The following is a 20,946-nucleotide window of genomic DNA, read 5'->3' as shown; positions in this document are numbered from 1 at the left end:
CCAAACTGAGGAAATCAACTTGAAAACCAACAAATAAAAGTATGGAGCTATTTTTAGTTGAGATAATACAGAATATCACAACAGGGACACTGAACATAAGGAATAGTCACACTGTTAAAACAGTCTATAGGAGTTTTACTAGTTACAACACAAAACCCAACAAATTAAAGAAAAAGTGCAGTTTCTATCAAATTCTAAATAAATCAAAAAGTAAAACTTCAAATCAAGTAAAAACCCTTCTATGCATTCGTCTATGCCGGGATACCATATCCCACAATGCAATGGGCCAAACTTTTCCAACAATGTCAATAAACCAAATGTTTACAGTGGACGTCAAAACTAGTGTTGTATCGTTCGTGAACGATTCGTTCAAAATGAACTAATCTTTTATATGACTCGGGAGTAACGAGTCTTCTCAGGGAGCGATTCGTTCATTTTCATGCAGTACCTTCTCTCGCCACATGGCAGCAGCTGCATGAGCTCAGTCAGCAGCAGACAGGAAACAGAAATGATTCGTTCACCACTCACTCAGCTGGATCCATTCTCAGGTCCCAGTTCTTTAGTCACGTGACAGACAGGCTGTCTGTGAGCAGCAAGCACTGCAGTTCGTTCGGTTCGTTCACGATTCGTTCATACGGATCATGACGGATTGCTCTTTCGTTCATTCGTCACGTGACAGCTGTGGCTCAGACAGCTACGGGGCTGGGGGGCTGTTGACTGAGAGCTGAACAAGGAAATGATTGATGTCTGATATCTACAGTTTATTTGTCATGTGACACCCGATATAGATTATTTATTCACGAAATCATAATTATAGTGGTCTTCAGTCCTTGTTGTGTTATTGTATAGCCTATATAATGAATGTGTTTGTAAATAAATACTTTCGAAAATTATATCAACGTGTTAACTTTGTGTTATTTGCCACACAATAGTAAAATACCACAATACGTTATTCATTCATGAAATCATAACTAATCAGCGGTCTCCGGTTCTTTTAACCTTTTTTATTTGAATAATATAATTTTAATTACGTTAAACATCTAGGCTGCACTTAATAGCTCCGGTTACCCACTCTGCTTTTGCTCATGTTCAAAACTTTCTGCACACGTCTGTGTTCTGTGACATGTCCGGAGAAAAAGTCACAATTTCATGAGATTTTTTTATTTTTTATATAAGTCTACCTGCGCTATATTAATCTGTGTATTGCTCTGCTCGTCTGCTGCTGCAGTATCGCTGTCAGTCTGATAGCCTACATAACGGGTTTGCATCGGATGAGAAAAGGAGGTGGAAACGCACCACAAATTCTCACTAAATGTTAACTTTAGAGCCTCTGATCAGCAGCTCACATAGCCCAAATTTGCATACTGGTTTAAGAGCACTTGAGAGCATAATTAGTCGTACACACTTTCACACAGCGCAACAGGGGGTTCACTCGGTTATAGTCACGGCACATGCCGGTGTCGCATCCACTCCCACTGTGCGAAACTAATTCACGTCACAAGTTGGCGTAATTATTTATACATTTTTCTACTACCTGAGCTAAATGGGGTTTGGCATGAAATTGTGTGCAAAGTGGCAATTGTTTGACTCTAATGATATAGCTTTTTTCACCTCGTCACATTTTAATGTCGCACAGAGTGAACTACTAGGAGTGACGTGATTCTGGGCCACAAATTGAGCGCTACTGTCATTCAAGGCTCCATGATGGGCAGTTACCCATCCCCCCACCCATCACCTACATTTACATTAAGTGCCAGGTAAAATCAGAACACAAACAACAGGGGTCTGAGCAGGTCAGAAAAATGAGTGGAAGGAAAAGGAGTGACATTTGGAACCATTTCAGTGAGGTTTCAGCCACTAAATCCAAATGCAATATTTGCAAAAGGATTTTATCAACCCAAGGAGGAAGCACTTCAAATTTGAGAAGACACCTTAAAACGGCACATCCAACTGTGCAGTTAGCACAAGTGAGGGGGGAGAGTGACGATGGAGCCACTGCAGCAGCTGCAAATATCTCCACCAGTAGCACTTTATCTGGACCTCAAATCACTGCTGCTGCAACACTGGCTACAGCTTCTGCAATATCCAGTACACCAGCAGCACCCACCACCACCACCCAAACAGCAGTTAGACCACGGAGGCCACAACAAACACATATGGGCACTTACATTACAAGGCCAATGGATCCACTCAGGCAGAGCAAACTGGATGAAGCACTGGTTAAAATGATAGCTTCTGACTATCAACCATTCTCCATCGTTGAGGACAAAGGCTTCAAAGAATTCACAAAGACCCTGGACCCTTCATACACTCTGCCAAGCAGGAAAACACTTTCTCAAACTCTACTGCCAAAGATGTATGGAAAGATAAGAGCTGAGTTGTTGGAGAAAATCAAGAATGCTCCTGCTGTATGCCTCACAACTGACTGCTGGACATCTGTAACAACCACAAGCTACATGTCTGTGACCTGCCACTATGTACAGGATTTTGCAATGACATCCCATCTCCTGGACTGTTTTGTCTTGACAGACAGACACACTTCTGCTCACCTGGCAAGTGAGTTGAAGAGAGTTGCAGATGAATGGGGTGTCAGTGACAAAGTTGTAGCTTGTGTCACAGACAATGCCAGCAACATTGTGGCAGCCCTGAGAGACCACCTGCACTGGGACCACATACCATGCTTTGCTCATGTTTTAAATCTTGTTGTGAGAGCTGCACTTAGAGAGGTTCAGGGTACAGTTCATAAAATAAAAGCTGTGGTGGAATACTTCCACAGAAGCACAGTTGCTTCAGACAAGCTGAAGGCCACACAGCAACAGATGGGCCAGGAGCAGCTGCGCTTGAAGCAGGATGTGGTTACAAGGTGGAATTCCACATTTTATATGGTGAAAAGGTTCATTGATGTCAAGGATCCAGTCATCTCCACCCTGGCACTTATCAATGCACCCCTATCCACACTGTCCACAGAGGAATGGGAAATTGCTCAGGAAACAGCGGACATCCTCAAACCTTTTGAGGAGGTCACCGTTGAAGTGAGCGCTGAGAGGTATGTAGTTAAAGTAATTCATTTATATTAAACTAACTCACTTTTAATAAGCACAAACTTCATATTTAAAAATATATATATAGTTAGTGATGGATTTTAACTGTATCCTTACTGTTAACAAAGACACATGACATTGATCTGTGATAGTACACTGTTATAACTGCTTTTGAGAACAAAATATGAATAATTGAACTCTGTCTGTAGGTTTGTGACTGCCTCCAAAGTGATTCTGATGGCAAGAGGTCTTCAGAGGATTGTTGCTCGCCATCAAAGAAGCCCGTCAGTCCATGAACCTATTAAAAAACTGGTGGACAGCCTGATGTCTGAAATGCAGAAGAGGTTCAGCAAGGTGGAGCACATTGAGAAGCTTGCTGATGCAACTTGTTTGGACCCAAGGTTCAAAAAGCAAGCTTTTGTTAACAGCAAGGCTGCAGAGGACACTGTGAAGAGAATCACAGCTGCTGCAGCACACAACCACCCCAGTCACAGTGAGGAGGAGGAGTCTCAAAATCCCTCTGTGGCTGCCAGCACAGGGGCCATGTTTTGGGAAGACTTCGATGAGAGGGTTGCAAGCACCAGGGCTTCCACTTCCTCAGATTCTGCCACATCGAGCACCTCAACTGCTGCCATGATGGAGATGCGGGCCTACTTGGCAGAGCCACTCCTATCCCGCTCATCAGATCCTCTGGCATGGTGGAGGATGTGCTCGCCCGTATTCAAAACTCTGTGTGAGGTGATGAAAACTAGACTGTGCATTGTGGCCACATCTGTGCCCTCTGAGAGAGTTTTCTCAAAGACTGGGCAGATAATCACAGACAGACGGAACAGGCTCAGCCCCTCCAAGGTCCGCCAGCTTGTGTTTCTAAATGCCAACTTGCCTTAAAGCTGGCCTTTAATATACATGTGTCACTTTTAATTGTGCAATATTGTTGGTTTGGTTTGGTTTGGTTTTTATTTAATTTTATTCTTATTTAACTTTTTCTATTTAACTTTATTTATGTCTCTTAGATGTGTATGTTGTGTATATAATACACATGTGTCACTTTTAATTGTGCAATATTGTTGGTTTGGTTTTTATTTAATTTTATTCTTTAACTTTTTCTATTTAACTTTATTTTTGTCTCTTAGATGTGTGTAGTGTTGTGTATATAATGTAAAGTGTGTTTTATATATAAGTCTCTTTAAAAATAAATATTTTCGAAAATTATATCAGCATATTTATTGTGTTATACTCTGCCACAAAATAATCAAACATAACAATGATAACAACAAACACAATAAAAATAACAATAATAGTAATAATAATAATGTCACTTTTTGGACACAATAAATGCACCATGTAAACATAGGCAACTCATCAACTATTATTTTTTGTTTTAATTGTATCATTAATTGTCAAAATTAGTTTTACATTCGCTGTCCTCTCCCCAGCTGTCATGTGATCGACTGCTCAGCCGAAAGGGTCTCTGTCTGCTCAGGCTGTGGAGCAGAGCAGTACTTGTTCTCGTTCATCCAACTCGTTCATTTGTCACGAGTCTGACTCGCGGGCTGACCGGGTCTTTCTCGTTCATCGTTCACAGCTCAGTACTTCGTTCTCGTTCGTCCAACTGGTTCCTTTGTCACATGACTCGCGGGCTGACCGGGTCTTTCTCGTTCATCGTTCATCGGTTCACAGCTCTGGCTCAGGCTGAGCTCTGCGCCAGCAGCATTACTTCTCTCTGATTGGTCTGTTTTCACTGTCACGTGACAGTTACCCAGACTGCCGTGCTGTTAAACAATGATAACAGAGAGGATACAGGACACAAGTTACATTATTGTGGTGTGTGTTAGCTTTCCTGGGTTTTCAAATGGCTTGAATAGCTTATGGCATTTTGTGTGTTATACTTTGTCACCTGAAGCAAACCATCTTGTCTACAGTATTTATAGTTGGAGAAAACACGTCGGCGGTATGAGTTCTGCATTGTGCAGGCTTCAGCGCCATCTGCTGTACAAATGAACGAAATGATTCGTTCGGGACTCGTTCAATTTAATGTTCGAGAGTTAAAGAATCGAATCAGAGGAAAGAACCGGTTTTCCCATCACTAGTCAAAACAAAGTTTCGAGCAACAGTTTCAACCTTTTCCATCTTTTTTTGCTGATCATTGGTTTATCGATCTGTGAGACCACAGCTATACCTCTGTTTTAGATACTTTTGTCACTTACAGAGATGTCTTGTTTGCCACAGCTCATCGGCTTTATTCATCAACAGCTAACGACTCATTTGATTAACATCATTCAGCACGTACATGTTATTGTAGCTGAATGGAAGCCAAACATAAGTAAGTCATTAAAATATCTGCACAAGTTAAGTCATTTTTTTTAAACATTTTGAGGCCATTTTTCTGCAGCTACGTCAAACTTTCCATATTTTAACCTTTTTTTATCACTTTTTCTTGACACATTTTTGCTCCTTTTAATGCATTTTTGCAACATTACTCCCATTTCTGCCACTTCCCCATCACATTGAAATGCCTTTTCTGCACTGATAAACCCTTTCCACCACTTTTACACTTAATGTCACATATGTTGACCCATTATTGTTACTGTTAACCTCTTTTCACCATATTTCATGCTTATTTTTGCCAATTTATCCACATTCACGCCAGTTTAAATTGTTCTCACATTTCTGCCAATTTTAGACCAATATTGTCTAAAAAAAAAAAAAAAACATAGCTGACCGGACCAGCCCACCAAGGCGATGCCTACCCATGTATATTAGGGCTGGTACATCACGATATGATACTGTCATTGCCCACGGTAACAATTATATCACGATACAGCGATATCATACGTTATGATATCTGTCACTGAAGAAATTCAGAATTTATTGACTGCACTGAATCCATTTCACAGGAAATACAAAACATTGTATGAATGACAGACAAGTAAAAAAGTGTATACTGCACAGTGTCTCTTCTTAACACACACACGTACACGTGCAAGTGCAGGCGCACACACACACAAATCACCACCACTGCACTAAGAAATGTTAAACGCTAAATAAACAGTTTTTTTTTTGCACCCGCACATGTACCCCTTTATAACACTGCAGATGTGTGTCATGATATCTATCTTGTTGGGAGAGTATGGAGGCTATATTAAATATTTGTTTATGTTTCTTTAATGGTGTTTCACGATGTTGATTTTGTTAGATGGCTAAATGCTTCTTCATGTGGATCTTGTTGGGTTTTTTTCTTTCTTATTATAAATTTTATATTTTGATAAACGCATTGAGATGACTTTGTTGGAAATGGCTTTATACAAATAAAGTTGAATTGAATTGAATTGACACTTGCCAGCAGAAACATATGAAATTGTCTTTGGTGGTCTCGATTTGCAACCCCCTGCCTACCCAACCCTACTGGTCACGGCATGTCACTGCAAAACATTTAGCTGAACAGTCTAAACACTGACCTGTAGGCTGCTGGGTCCTCAATGTCCAGAACCAGTGACTTGCTCTCTAGACCCACCTGTTAATTTAAATATCATGTAAGTGTCAACACATTTTAATTATGTTGGTTACATGAACATCAAGACTTTGCAAATGTTAACAGGTGAATTATAGAAACTCTCTGTGGTGACAATGTACAAAGTCTAAATAGTTGAGATAAAAAAAAAAAAAATCAGATATTTTGATGCACCGTAGGCTCAGTTTTGAATGTATCAAAAATCTGTGTGGATCAGTCTGAAGATGAGCTGTAGCAAGTTTAGACTTCATAATTTGCAATTGATTTAAAAGTAAAAACATTTCTTCAGTGCCATTTTGGTGAAAGTCGCAAATTTGTTGCACATATTGTTGATTTGTTGTGAATTTTCAACATTTTTACCTTTAGACACTTGCTGTAGCACCACCTTTAGGACTATTGGCCTGATGTTGCAGCTGAGGCAATCTGACATGGGACTAGACCTTTGTGGAAAACATTGGTGATTGTTCGAGCACAGGAAGCATGATTTGCTTCAAGGAAGAAAAATAACATGCAGGATACAATAGGTTTTCACAAACTTAGGCTGCCGGCACCTAAAAACCTACTTGGTCATTTAATTTATTTGATTCATTATTGAATCAACTAGAACGCATATGATCGATAGAAATGAGGAGAAATATTGTATATAAATAATCCATAAAAATGATGTGTATGCCTGCATGCACATGTGCACATCATCTGAAAGGGTAGAAAAAAAACTTGTTCTAGGTAAACATTGTGGTGCGTCATTTGTTGTCCTTCCAATTGTTATTCTTGTTACCAACATCATTTTTCTTTGTATTGTTAACAAAAAAATGCTGTGGCAGGTGTTTCAAGTACCATATCCATCAAAAATACATAAGGCTTATTAATATGACCATTGCCATGCAGAATGCTAATTGAAAGGTATACTGACACTTGGTGAAGGAATCATGGCAGCCTTTCTCTGCAGGCTGCTCTGTAGCTCCTCTGGTGGACGCCTTGTAAAGGAAAATATGTTCCCGTCATCTCCAGCAGTTAAAACAAAGAGGTCGTCATGGCTGCAGCGGATGTGGTGCAGTTGTCCATTCTGATTATCATGGAGGCTGAGGACCCACTAAGATTGCATGGAGGTGAGGCTGAGGTCACCTGGTTGCAGAGGGTAAACTCTGATGGAACCTGAATGCATGCCACAGAGCAGCAGCTCTCTGCTGGAGCTGTAAAACACCAGGAAGGACAAGTCAGGTATAAAGTGGAATTCTGAGGTATACTGGTAAACAACCTTCAATCGCACACACAATTAATCATCTGTCAAATCAGGGTTTTAACAAAGCTGCCTGATGTTTTAACTGTCAGAGGGGATTTTAAAAAGATACACATACTCATCTAATCAGTTAAAATGTCTATGAAGTTTCTCTTAACATGATTCTGATGTTGAGTGTAAATAAAAGTGGGACGATATTTCATGCGACAAGATATCACGGTATTAAAACGTCACAAAGTGTTACATTGAGTGGTATCTCTTGGGGGAGTCAGATTAAAAAATAAATCCACACGATCTCCTATACACCAGATTGTTATGATTAGTTTTTATTCTTCATTGAGTTAAAAAGTTCATACCCCGAGTATGTAAGTATTTTCAGGGTTAATTAAAGTGATATAAATCCATTATTATTTTATAGTTATTAGTCCAACTGCATTTTCATTGCCTTTTTTTCCTTTCAAAAAATATGGTATTGCAAAGTTATAGTGAGCCCATTATCATCCATTGTATCGTATCCTGAACTCAGTGTATCATCCCGCTCCTAATAGTAAATTAAAGTCCAGTGTTAATATACAGGAAAGGGCTGGACTTGTGTCCAAAAACTCTGAACGATTTAATACAATAAGCTATAAAATCTTGTTTTGTCATCCATCTGAAGTTAAACAAGATCCTCTAAAATATTGACAGATATTTGAACATGGACATCATTTTCAGCCTTTCAGCTCTGCAAACTGAATTTAAAATGAAAGAGTCAACTTGTTAGTTTGATCTCCGTCTACCTGAAGGTGATTGAGCAAATTGGGTCATTGTCTGCATTGTGGATTGGTAGAAAGTGAAAAGGTTCATCCTTTTGCTTTTCTGGTTCCTCGTCTTGATTCTCTGAGAACTTACAATGATACAAATAACCTGAGTCAAAGCCACCCTGTGCGACAAAGAAAAGAACAAAAAGATTCAGTGTCATAATAAAACTCCTCAATAATACTCATCGGTTATATTGGCTCATAAAAATGATATTATAACCATAATCATTTATAATAATTAACTAAAAAATCTGCCATTCTTTGTTGTGTTTAAACAGAAACAGTTAGCTAGTAGCAACAAAAAATGTACAGTACAGTGGTCTATGGAATATAGACCACAATAGAGAAGGGTGTTAGACATTCCTGAATATTTTTCATCAAATTTGATTCTTTGAGTCATTCCATAAAAATATGTGTCTATGAGTACCATGGAAAGCCAGAAATGGTCTGGCTCTGAATAGAAACCACAATAGAGAGGACTTGGAGGATCTGGAATGTAGATTGGTGGTAACTCTTCCTCCTTTTCTTCCTCTTCTTCTTCGTCTTCTTCTTGTTTAGCATCAAGCAAGGTTAAAAGCTTTTTTGCCTTTTTCTTCTTCTCCTCTTTTAAAGCTTGAAGTCTTAAAATGTCTTCCTGTCTCTGTAAAAGCAGCAACGCACATGACACAACTCATCTTCATTCAAAGGAGTTTTTGGTATTTTTAAAAACCTTTAAACAATGTCTTTGGGCTTCAGACCTTGATTCTAGATTTGATACTCTGGAACCTGAATGACCTCCTGTGCAGCTCAGGCAGCAGGAAGGTTTTAAGTGGCTCCTGATCCTTGGGATTGGGACAATTCACTTCAACCACATGCCCACTCCAACACAGAATGAGCAGTCTGTTATTGCTCTGTGTTAAGACAATGAAGAAAAAATCGATTGAATAGTTGTTTTTTTTCAGCAGACACAATCTTTGCAGCACTATATGGTGAGGATGTTGAATAAGACTTACATGGGATGCAGGAGACCACTCAAGTGCCTGCACTGGGCTGGGAACATGGATAAAGCCGATAGGAAGGTACTTTTCCCCAACAGAAAAGAAGAACACTGTTCCGTCTGCGCTCTGAGTAGTTACAAAAAAAGACTTAAGGTTACAAATGTTTTATTTATTCATTACTCGACTATTTAAACTCACCAAGCTACACTTGCTGAAATTGCACTGGAAAATAAAGAGGTTACAATGTTTACAATATAGTTTGTTATTGTTGTGTCATAGTGGTTTAAGTTCTTGTTAAAGACAGTTCACCTGTATAACAGTCATAATCAGAGGAACAAAAATCTGACATCTACGTTCATTATTTGAGACTCGGATTATATAAATTAAATATAGTACATGATTTCAGACTTGGAGAACAAGGGATAAATCCACAAGGATAGGCAGTGTAGTGATATAATCAAAGGGCCGTGTATTCTAATGTTTAGCAATGTCACAAAGTTATGTTTTAATCTATTTTAGATATGCTTTCATAGTAGTAAGATGTCTAAAGGTAGGATTGTTTACATCAGTGGTTCCCAAACTGGAGGATGTCATGAATGAATTAATTCATTTTATTGCATAATTGTGACCATTACCAGCCCTCTCTAAGGAAGGATAAGAAACACTTATTAAAGGGAGAATATAAAAACAGAGGGCAGTGTTACACCTAAGTGAGGAGAAAGGGAAGAGGGAGTCAGCGTAGGAAAATGGTTCGGGGTAGGGAAGAACTGAGAACTGTCAGTTTTATTGTTAGACTTAAACTCATGATGTAACACCTGCTTATTTTTCATTATATCATATCATATACAGTATCATATCTACAGCAATATTCAATAAAACTGCACAACTAAACCTCTTCTTACCCCTGTAGCCAGGATCTCCCCATTACGCTCATAAGCCAGTGCAGTTACAGATTCACTGTGAGGTTTAAAGGCCTGTTTGAGGCGCAGTTTGCCATCTTCTTCACAGCTGCTTCTGGATACCGCATACAAACTCTGAGGTCTGTATAGCTCCAATAAACGAACGACTCCATCCTCAAAGCCAAGCAGACCACTGCTCGCTTTCACCTAACAGTTGAAACCAGAAAAGTATTGATGATGTCTAAGTTGTCAAGCTGGTTTTACTGTGAAAGGTGAATAAATAAAACTGAAATGTTTAAAAATGCAAATTTAGATGTCAGCAAATATACCCATGGTGGAGCCCAGCTGATGGTAGTCCCACTTTGGTTGAAGCAACTGGTGGTCAATTGTTTTTTTGCCAAGAAGTCAAAAACTTTGACTGAGCCTGAGAAGAGAAGCAGGATAGTGTTGAACCTATACAAGCAAAAAACTCAACTTCTATAACTTCTAATATCTAATACTAATGACTTAAAAATATCATCAAACTCAATCTAAACACTGAGAGCTGGTTTCACCTACTGAGGTTTCAATAAAACCTGAACTCAAAGAATCTAATTATATTAATCATCACTAATCTAGTGTCTTCTTAAAGCAGAACCAAGTAACCTTTTCACCTTAATAAAACCTTCTCGTAGTTCCTGTGAGGGTAATACAAGTGTTTATGGGGTGATTGGGGGGTCTTTCATCTCTCCCTGCTGTCTCTGGCCAGAAAACCACACTTGCAACTTTCCCTGCCTCCGACCCGGTGGCAAGACGTACTGCTTTACGACAGCCCAGTACAAACTAATGCTAGATTATGACCAGCCCCGTGGCTGCACACGGTTGTCTACAAATTCACTTTTCTCAAACTTAAATCATGGTGGAGGCTGTCAAAAAAAGGCAGAGAAGATCTTTGTCTGAGCAATCACACACACTGTCGTCGCGGCAACAGGCACGCACACACTCGCACGCCAGCCCTCCATCAGGCAGCACACACACAAATATTCATCCATCTATCCATCCATTTTCAGAGCCGCTTTGTCAGCACACAAACAAACACACCACACACATTGCCACACTCCCTTCCGTGTTACTCCCATTCATTTATTTTACTTGTCTCTCTTCCTCATACTGTTGACATGGTCACATGGGACTATGTGTGAAAGCACCCATAGTGTCACTGTTGTATTAGGATTTTTCAGTGATCGATTGCTACCGTCTTGGGAGAGAAAAGCATGTAGCTGTGGCGTGGGGCAGGTGGCGTGGGGTGCAGCGTTTTTACGACAGTGGCATAACCAAAAGGAACCTTTAGGGGCAGCGCTAACTGCATGTTACTTAGTTCTGCTTTAAGACTTTATTCAAAATCTGGATGCTTCTTTGTTTGTCTAGTTCCAGACAACATAATACAGTTTTAGACTAATGAAATCATGGACTGGTCCGATCATGTTTTGATTAATATTGTGCACATTATGCAAAAGGTGATTGTAAATGTGGAAATGATCGGAAAGGGGTTAAACATTTAGTTATACATTTCATCAGTTAACATATGTTTGTGTGGAACAGGAGTTTGACCTTTAATTTGGAATTGAGGGAAAAAGAGAGAAAAAACAGCAAATATGTAAAGACATCTAGACAATAGTTCAAGACTTTAGAATTGTACGTATTTGTGTTCATATAACACTTCTAATGACACTCAAAGTGCTTTACAGAAAGCACAATTAATTCACACCAGTCATAAAGGTGGTGGTAAGCTACATTGTAGCCACAGCTGCCCTGGGGCAAACCACGCCTATTCATGCACAATTCTTACCCATTCATACGAGGCCATGTGTGAAAAGTGCCTTGCCCAAGGACACATAAGCAATGACAGGGATAGAGCGGGATTTTCCCCCGAAATTAAATCGAAGGAGAAAGTCTGAGCAATATCTGCAACGATAATGCTAAACCAATAGTTGGAGCACAGACACATTGATTAAACACCAGTTTTTACAATTTTTGTATAATTCTGTATAACCGGCCTCTGGCCAGGTTTAGTATAATTCTTTTTCGAGACCTGGATTATCGTAAAACTTCAAAAAAGGAGATTATGTTAAGGAGATTATAAGAATCTGAGACTATTCCATACTAATCCAAGGAAGAAAGCATTTCTCTAAATGTCAAGTGTGTGTGTGCTTGTGTGTGTGCGTACTCACGGTCAGGAGCTGTCGTGGCCATGAGGTGTGATGTTTTACAAACATCCAGACCGTGGATTGACCCGGCATGGAAAGTAAACAGGCACTCTGGATCTGGAGTCTGCACATACAGATGTAACCACAGCCTTTGTTTCACTGTTTAGGACCCACCATCACTTCTTAATAGCAAGCCACAACACAAATGGAGTCATATTTTACTTCTCAAATTCATTTAAATAACATGTTTTGTTTGAACCTGTGATCATAAAATCACAGGCAGGTTTAAACAAAGATAAGGGGCCAGCCTAAACCCTGAAAAATATAAGGTGGTCAAATGTATTTGGCCCTAAAGTGTGTCTCTGGCTGCCATTTGTATATGCAAGCTGAAAACTAGGGGAAAAATGTGGAGTAAAAAATACATCACAAAATTACCTTTTCATTTGAAAACCTATTTACTAATTAGTGAAAAGCAATGTTAGTTAGCGGGAAAAAAGTACTAAATTGTTGCCATGTGGTGATGCCTAAATAGACTGTACTCTAAGAAAAAGTTAGTAGTAATACCCTTCAAAATAAAAGCAATGGACTTTCACCCACAGGCAAATAGCCTACTTAGGACCTTTTACCTATTTATCCCTTTTTCTCATTATATATTTAATCGTTTTTTGTCATCTATCATTAAATATAATTCTAAGGACTGAAACTAAACTAAACTAACTCAAAATGTAATGTAAAAATGGTACAATGCTGTTACGCCTAGAAAGGCTCTACGACAGACTTCTGTGACCCACCCCAACAGTTGAGACACCAAAGCCAATAATTGTCGGAAATAAAAAAATAAACAAACATGTAAATGATCTGAAAATCAATTCAGGGAAACCATCTTCACTCACAGTGTTGGTGAAAGAAAGGTCCAGTATCCAGATGGCTCCATTGGAATCCTGTAGGAACACACCGTACAGACTCTAGCGTTATGGTGCATTGTAGACACAAGTGTTGATGATTTTGCATTTGACCTGGGCAAACCAGATGAAGGAGTTGGGCAGGGGGCTCCTCACCACAGATGACAGGCAGACATTGTGTCCAACTACCAGCTCATTAATGGGTTCCATTTCTAACCTTCCACTGTGTGTGTCAGCCATGTTGATTTTCTCAATGTCCCAGCCCTGTGGCAGAGTTACATAGTAAGACATACACCTTACATACAAATAGAATAATGGTGTGGTTTCCACATGCAATAACAGATTTGTTCTTTTAAGGGTCAATTCAAAAATGAAATGAAAGCAGCTCCAAATGAAGAACTAATAATGAAGTTCCTTCATTAGTTCAAAAGTAATGAGAGACTTGTTCTTGTGATGTTGATGAGTCATACATTGACAATTATTAACACAATAGTGGTTTGTTGGCATCAGTTGAATAATGCTGTGTGAATGAAAGTGTCTGTAGGTGGTGACCCTGTGACACACTGGCATCCAGTACAGCAGAAATGGGCAACTTCTATTACAGCGGGGGCCACAAAAATATGATAGTTCGATCCGAGGGCCACATTATCCATATGAATGTCAGCGTTCATAATAACAACCAATCTGTTCATAAATAAAGGAATAAACAACAAGATTTTTATGTATATTTGTTTGTTGTAATTTTTTGTCTTTTGTTTGTATTTTGTATATTTTTCTGTAATTTTGTGTATCTTTGTTGTTTTGTGTGTTTTAGGAATTCATTTTGTGTAGTTTTTTTTTATTTGAGTGGTTTTTTTTTATAGTCAATGTTTATGGAGTAATTTTTGGTATATTTGTTGTCCTTTTGTGTATTTTTTGGTCATTTATAGGTTTTTAGAGCAATTTTGTGAATTTCTGCTGTTTTGTGAGTTTTTCTATTGTCTTATGTGTTTTTGAAGTCATTTTGTGTGTTTACTTTAGGGGCCACACAATATTAGACAAATAGCCGCCTGTAGCCAATACTGTCTCCTGCCTTGTCAGCATGAATAAGCTGCATGTGATCCCCTATAAACCTGCTCAAAATAAAACACGTAGAGAAGATTAATCGTACCCTGATCACCCCATCAGAGCCAAAAGTCATCAACAGTCCATCTTCTAAGGAAAAGGGCTGTGCTGTCCCCTCATGACAGCTCTGCCGCTCTATTCGGCAGATCTCCACTTTGATGGCCTCTCTATCCCACAGCAGCAGGTTACCCCATTCTGTACCTGTTACCACCTAACCAGGAGAAGACTCAGTCAATTCAGAACCAAAAGCACTGGTGAAGTAAGAAACCAGTCAATTTGTTTGTCGTGAACCATTAAATGGGCCAGAATATTAATGGTATTAAAATCATCGGAGGAAAATGTAGTTAAAATCTGTCCTTAACATTTTCTTATTGGCCTTATGTTCAGTAAAAATATAATTGACCTGTCATTGGTTTGACAAAGTTGTAGCTATATATTTCATGTTTTTTCTGACTTAAGAGAAAGAATGTTTTGTCAGAAGTAGGGGGGGTTTAGTTGTTTTTAACATGGGGGGACAGGAGCGGAGAGTAGAAATATTTGCGTACTAATGGCACCAACAAATCAGAGCTGTTATGAATATACACAAACTTGACCAAAAACAAATTGTGACATCAAATTATTCACACAAATGACCTTTATCTGACTTCCAGAAGCTAGTACAGAGATAGTGAAAATTATAAAAAGCTGTCCCTGTGAATCCTTATTTTTCTGCTCCAAATGAAGTATTTAGCAGTGCATTTGTTTTTAATTTCTTTACGAAAATGCATGTGTCTTACACTACATCAGCAACAAGATGGTTTCTACAACTGATTTTACTGTACCAACCGGTGACAGAAGTCAGGCTCAGTTTAAATTGGTCACAAAGCCAGAACACATCTCTTTTCTCTAGCAGAACTTTATCCTAGTTTCCTAAACACATAAAAAAGCTGGTTGTAGGATCTGTATCAATTAGCAAATGCCACATTAGGATTGTCTTTGGCTACAAGCATGAAAGGAATCTGAGCTGAATGTCATCTCTGAACTGAGAAAGTTATAATGCCAGGTACTGCATAACTGGAGCAGGTGACCTACCTTTCTATCAGGAAGCTCCACGAATCCCTCTACGTCAGTGGCTGATGTTTCCCCAAAATATCCCATAACCCTTTGCAATTTGAGACCTGTGAATGTGGGAGAAATAGTCCAAAACCTAAACAGGATGCAAAAAGAAGAAATAAAATCACACAATGTCACATAAGGTCTTTTTTCACAACAAAAGTCTTCACTAACTAATGTTTTTTGAAGGAGGTAGAAAGCAGGATTTTTAAATCCTGGCCTGAGGAGTTTGTTGATTACTCTGATGACTTGAAATATGCATTTGTAATATTAATATTTTCTCATCCTCTAAAAAGTCTTTATCTTCATAATTATGACACTCCTGCCAAATAACATGAAGATACATGACAACCTGAGAAAATAACAAACATGAAAGAAATTCTTTATGTTTACACAATGCAATGATATCAGTAAACAAGTTCTTTACAGACAGACACCACTCTTTAAAGCTGGGGTATGTAGAATCGTGAGGCGCTCCACGCTCCCCTCCTAAACAAAACTTGCGCGCACGCGCACACTGTGGAACTCTTTGCGACTGTTTTCTCCATAGAGACGAGTAACAAATGTAGGAACTTCATCTTGTGTTATTGGAGAGTTTTCTGATGTTTTCGAGACATAAAAGCACGTATCACTCACTGCTGTGAGGACAGTAAGAGGGTCAGAGTCACAGCTGCTCCGCAAACACAAGCAGTCATTTCTCAGCTGATCAGAGCAGACACACTGCGTCCACACTGCAGATGAATTGGGTCTGTTATTTCCACCTTAGATCATTTTTAATAAGCTAAATATTCCGTCTGTTCTCACTCTCTCTGACTCGAGGCGGACTGCGCTGACTGAAAGCAGACCACTCGCAGTTCGCTGCACACACCGACCCTGTGGACTCTGTTCCTCCTGAACACGTTTTTGCCTTTATTCTGTTGCTTCTCCATCTCGGTCTTCCTTTTTCCTCTTGATTTGCCGTGTAACTGCTGTGCCAAAAGCCGGATAAGAGACTTCAGCTAGAATATAGAGCCATGGGACTGTCCCTACTCTCAGATCCAGAAAGCGCATCAACTTTTGAAGAGCAGCTTGAGCAGCCAATAATAATGCTTAAAACAGCTCATGAGATCACCCTGTTGGTAGAAACATCTCTGATTGGCTGAAGTCCAGCATCACACTCATGCATTTTTAAAGATCATTTACAGAGCCAGGAGATGGATAAGAGATTCACTGTCCACTCAGAACACTGGATTACAATATGCAATACAATATATTAAAAATGATTATTGATTTTTTTACCAAATAAAAAAAAAAAAAAAAACTTACATACCTCAGCTTTAAGCAGTGTGGACTTGTAATAACGGTCACAAAAGCTTAAATGTTACACAATAACCTTGCCTGGGAATTGTTTGAAAAGATGATGCTCAATTCACGTGTTCCTTTGCAGATTAGTTGGTTTTAGAGCTATAATATAGTCTTTAAACTGAAAAACTAAAAAAGTTAGAAAAATACATTTACATAAAAATTTTTTATGAAGCATAATTTTATTAACACGAGTATTTCTTTTTATGATTTGCTTTTATAATTTAAAAATGTCATCTTTTTCCCCCATACCTGTTTATTTGCTGGAATTTACCAAATATTTATCAAACTATTTTTATATCTGTTTATTTATTTTAAAAACAATGTTTTTCCCTGACATTTTTCAAAGCAGTGATTTGTGGTGTTCAGTTTGTTAGTTTCAGTGGAATTTTATTGGATTGAAATAACAAAGTTCAAACTCACTAACGTGTCCTGATTCAGTATATAATCCTTTTCATTTCAATAAAACAGCAGCTCAGGATTAAAAATAAATAAATACGAGATTAAACCATCAGGGCTCTAATTATAATGAACAAGTTCAATATTTCTGTTATTGCATCCTTCCATTTCACCATAACAAGATGATATCAGTCAGATTGAGCTGTTTGTCATTCAAAGAAGTGCTTTGTTTCCCCAGCAACCTTGAAGCTTTGAACTAGTATTTATCATAAAAATGTGCTCTTTTTTATTTCAGTGAAGTACATGAAGCTTTATTCATATTTACATCTTAGTCGTTTACATAAAATACCTTCTTGTGAAGAAAAGTCACACCTGGAGCCACTGGTGCTCCTGCTGCACCTTCTGTACTTAGCCTGGAATCCATCCTAATCTCCTTGTATTATTATATCATGTTTATTACAGGTGATTACAAAAAGTAAGGAAGTGGGTGTGGCTTATCTCCAGGCTAGTCAGGGGTAATCATTGTGTTCCTTACTTGACGTGTCCAGTTCCTGATGAGGTGAGCAGTTCTGGGTTGTGTGGGGAGAATCTGACTCTATAGACTTCTTGTGAGGATGCCTTGCACCTCAGCATCACTTCCTCATGTCTCCAGTCCCACAGAGTCAGCATGTTATCTGGGGCTCCGCCCACACTGGCCAGTATGCTGCCATCCAGGTTAAAGTCCACAGAGCTGTACACTTGCTCTGTGCCTCCTGCACACATGGCAAATAAGAAAACAGCCTCCATCATCCAAAATGACAAAAATGCTTAATAGATATTATGTATCATGTTTACCTCTGAGGATGTGGTAGAGTCTCAATGAGGGATATTCATAGACGAGTATGAGAGGCTGGTTTCCCTTCTCAGCTACGACAAAGTACTCATTACTGGGATGAGCCTACACACAAACATACATAAAGATATACATGTGATTAATATTAGTCACAACAAAAGAAGCTGGTCAGAAAACTGGGGACAGAAGACTGGAAGTGGCCTACATTACAGGTACTTTGTTAAATATACATTTGTTGAGCAGAGTATGCATGATAACATCGTCAGTGTGTCAGGAGATCAGCTTACTGTGATAGCACCTATTCCTTCTCCGCTGCAGGAACGCAGGTATCTCTGCTCCTTGGTGTGAACTTGCAGCAGTACAAGCAGGTTTCCTGCTATAAACACTAGAGTTCTGTCATCCAGCAGCATCAGGTTTGATCTGCGCTCGCTGTCATAACCAAAGGAGTGACTGAGGGACGGATGGATGAGGACCATAACCTGGTAATGCACTGTTGACTACAGCCTCACTTTATACAGTTACACATACTTCTGCCAAACTTACAATTATGACTTCAATTATCCATGTTCAATTACAACTAAATTGATTATGTTGACCAGCATTTTTTCCAATTACAATTATTATTTTCCCCCTGAAATCAATTACAATTACATCCTAAATGACTAAAGTTCAATTACAACTAATCACACTTACTGAGCCTTTAATAAAACAAAAAGCCCATAAAACGTAACTGTACTGTTCTCACTACGTGTTGTATACGCCCAGTATGTTAACGCAGATAAACAGCAAGCCAAACTCGAATTTACGAGCCAGGTTCAGAGCGTCTTGCTCCCTTTATTCACAAAACCTTGTGACATGAAGACTCATGCTATTACGAGTGAAACTGCAATAAAGCAAAACACAAAATAAAATGTACACAATTAACCACTTGGTCTTCTTGCAAAAATATAAACATTTAAATCACTACTAAACCATTAAACAAATGCAATGTCATGTAGACATGCTTACAAGATGTAAAAAGTAACAATAATATTTCTGCTGTTCCATTATGTACCACAAGATGGCGTTTTTTGCATGGCAATACAATCTAATAGCAGTATTTTCAAGCCACAAAAACGAACTCTTTAAACACACATAAAGTATCTAAAAGTTATACAATCAGGTTACTTTAGCTCTTAAACAAAGTATATACTCACAGCCATTGCTTTCTGAAGTGTAGAAGAACTTTAAACCAGGAAGATGTAGCTGTATGTTCACATCTATCCACCATTACACTGCACACTGACGCTAGCTGGCAGGTTTATTACCCATGATACCTTGCAACTCTTACAAGCCTCTTCAAAATAAAATACACCTTTGGGTAATATTAATGTGCATTTGTGCTTTTAACATTACAAACTAAAACTGGAAGACAACAATTATAATCAACTATTTTTAAGAAACAAATTAAACTATTTATTAACCTGCAGGGCAGAACACTCCCCGTCTGGCATGATAATGCCACTACTTGAATACTTTACTAATTACTGGTCATTCTCAAGGAGAAGAATGACTTCAGAGATGGGCTGCAGAAAAGTCTTTGAGGTTCCCTGGGATGATATCCTAACCTCAATCTTGCGCACCTTACCATCACTGCTGGGGAATGTTGAGGTGATTATAGCCATTGGCCATGCATTTCGGGCAGCTTGTGATTGCTTCAGGAGCACAATATCTCCAGGTTGCAGGTTGCGGCAGGTCTTGAGCCACTTTCGTCTTGAGTGAAGGGTGCCGATTTATTCCTCTCTCCAGCGACTCCAAAATTCATTGGCGAGGGCTTGTACCTTTTTCCATTGACTTTTGACAAGTCTTTTCCAATGAACTCTCTTGGTGGAGGAAGAACAGGTGGTTTTTGTGTCAGAAGCATTGCAGGTGAAAGCAGAAATGGTGATGAGGGGTCAGATGAAACTGGGACCAGCGGTCTTGCATTGATTATGGACGAAACCTCAGCCATCAAAGTGCACAGTACTTCATGCGTCAGACAACTGTGTTTGTTCTGCAGAAGCATAGAGTCCAGGTTTGTCCAAGGCGTCCCCCAACTCTGATAAGACTGCCATCCATGTAGGGATCAAGACTCAGAATTTCGCTTGAATTGGAAAGTTCCTTGTTTGTTTGAAGTGATGTGTACTCATCAGGGTAAGTATCTCTTTGAACAGACTCAAGGATGAGCCTTTTGGCTACCTCCAACTCTTCTGGCGTGCGTGGCTTTGTACAGCGATGACATCCTTTACAAGCGTTGACTGATGAGTTTGTTGACATGTGAGAATGTGCTTGATGAACCAAGAAAGAGATGGCTCTGAGAAGGGAGCTCCATGTTGAAAAGTGTTGATAGTTCTTGGATGTGAGCCCTCAGAGATGGTTCTCAGATAGGCATCTGCTCCCACAGCCCAGCTGGAAGCATCAGAAAAGATGCATAGTTCTGTGTAGGTAGATTCAGGAAGTGAAGATGACACATAGCAGCGTGGCACATGAAGACTGCACAGGTCTTGTAATGACATTCTCCATTTTTCCCATGATTCTGCCTTGTTCTCGGGAAGAGGGGTGTCCCACTCTTGGTTGTCACTGGCTAATTCTCGTAGTAACAGT

General features: G+C 39.2%; 2 protein-coding genes and 1 long non-coding RNA gene across 3 annotated transcripts; 1 reads left to right on the top strand and 2 right to left on the bottom strand.

Moving 5' to 3' along the window:
- The first annotated feature begins 350 nt into the window (after positions 1 to 350).
- On the top strand, positions 351 to 3,948 carry LOC114458608 (zinc finger BED domain-containing protein 4-like). Its single transcript, XM_028441028.1, has 2 exons — positions 351 to 3,046; positions 3,251 to 3,948. The coding sequence occupies exons 1-2, from the start codon at positions 1,803 to 1,805 to the stop codon at positions 3,927 to 3,929; spliced, it is 1,923 nt and encodes a 640-aa protein (XP_028296829.1). The 5' UTR covers positions 351 to 1,802; the 3' UTR covers positions 3,930 to 3,948.
- Positions 3,949 to 4,420: 472 nt separating this feature from the next.
- Positions 4,421 to 5,125, bottom strand: LOC114458629 (uncharacterized). Its single transcript, XR_003673085.1, has 2 exons — positions 4,939 to 5,125; positions 4,421 to 4,813 (listed from the first exon to the last, which is right to left on the bottom strand). It is a non-coding gene; the product is annotated as an uncharacterized LOC114458629 (long non-coding RNA).
- Positions 5,126 to 6,368: 1,243 nt separating this feature from the next.
- LOC114458606 (cilia- and flagella-associated protein 44-like) lies at positions 6,369 to 19,610 on the bottom strand. The gene is made up of 18 exons (XM_028441026.1): positions 19,521 to 19,610; positions 18,612 to 18,774; positions 18,327 to 18,429; positions 18,028 to 18,244; positions 15,732 to 15,846; positions 14,707 to 14,871; positions 13,671 to 13,820; positions 13,548 to 13,595; positions 12,679 to 12,778; positions 10,798 to 10,892; positions 10,472 to 10,675; positions 9,768 to 9,791; positions 9,585 to 9,695; positions 9,330 to 9,482; positions 9,020 to 9,232; positions 8,572 to 8,714; positions 7,466 to 7,745; positions 6,369 to 6,555 (listed from the first exon to the last, which is right to left on the bottom strand). Exons 1-17 carry the CDS (start codon positions 19,592 to 19,594, stop codon positions 7,646 to 7,648), a joined length of 2,178 nt encoding a protein of 725 aa, XP_028296827.1. The 5' UTR covers positions 19,595 to 19,610; the 3' UTR covers positions 6,369 to 6,555; positions 7,466 to 7,645.
- Positions 19,611 to 20,946: the final 1,336 nt, after the last annotated feature.

This window comes from Gouania willdenowi, unplaced genomic scaffold (genome assembly GCF_900634775.1).
Source record: "Gouania willdenowi unplaced genomic scaffold, fGouWil2.1 scaffold_14_arrow_ctg1, whole genome shotgun sequence".
Taxonomy (NCBI): domain Eukaryota; kingdom Metazoa; phylum Chordata; class Actinopteri; order Blenniiformes; family Gobiesocidae; genus Gouania; species Gouania willdenowi.
The sequence above is the reverse complement of the archived record's forward strand: the minus strand, read 5'-3'. Positions and strand labels throughout refer to the sequence as shown.

What these genes read in the sequence shown, in the direction of transcription:
- LOC114458608 (XM_028441028.1), top strand. Translation starts at nt 1,803, where the DNA reads ATGAGTGGAAGGAAAAGGAGTGACATTTGGAACCATTTCAGTGAGGTT. An exon ending in GTTGAAGTGAGCGCTGAGAG is followed by an intron (nt 3,047 to 3,250) that starts GTATGTAGTTAA and finishes CTCTGTCTGTAG; the next exon opens with GTTTGTGACTGCCTCCAAAG.
- LOC114458606 (XM_028441026.1), bottom strand. Translation starts at nt 19,594, where the DNA reads ATGGTGGATAGATGTGAACATACAGCTACATCTTCCTGGTTTAAAGTT. An exon ending in CCTTCATCTGGTTTGCCCAG is followed by an intron (nt 13,596 to 13,670) that starts GTCAAATGCAAA and finishes GTGTTCCTACAG; the next exon opens with GATTCCAATGGAGCCATCTG. An exon ending in AGTGGTCTCCTGCATCCCAT is followed by an intron (nt 9,483 to 9,584) that starts GTAAGTCTTATT and finishes GTCTTAACACAG; the next exon opens with AGCAATAACAGACTGCTCAT.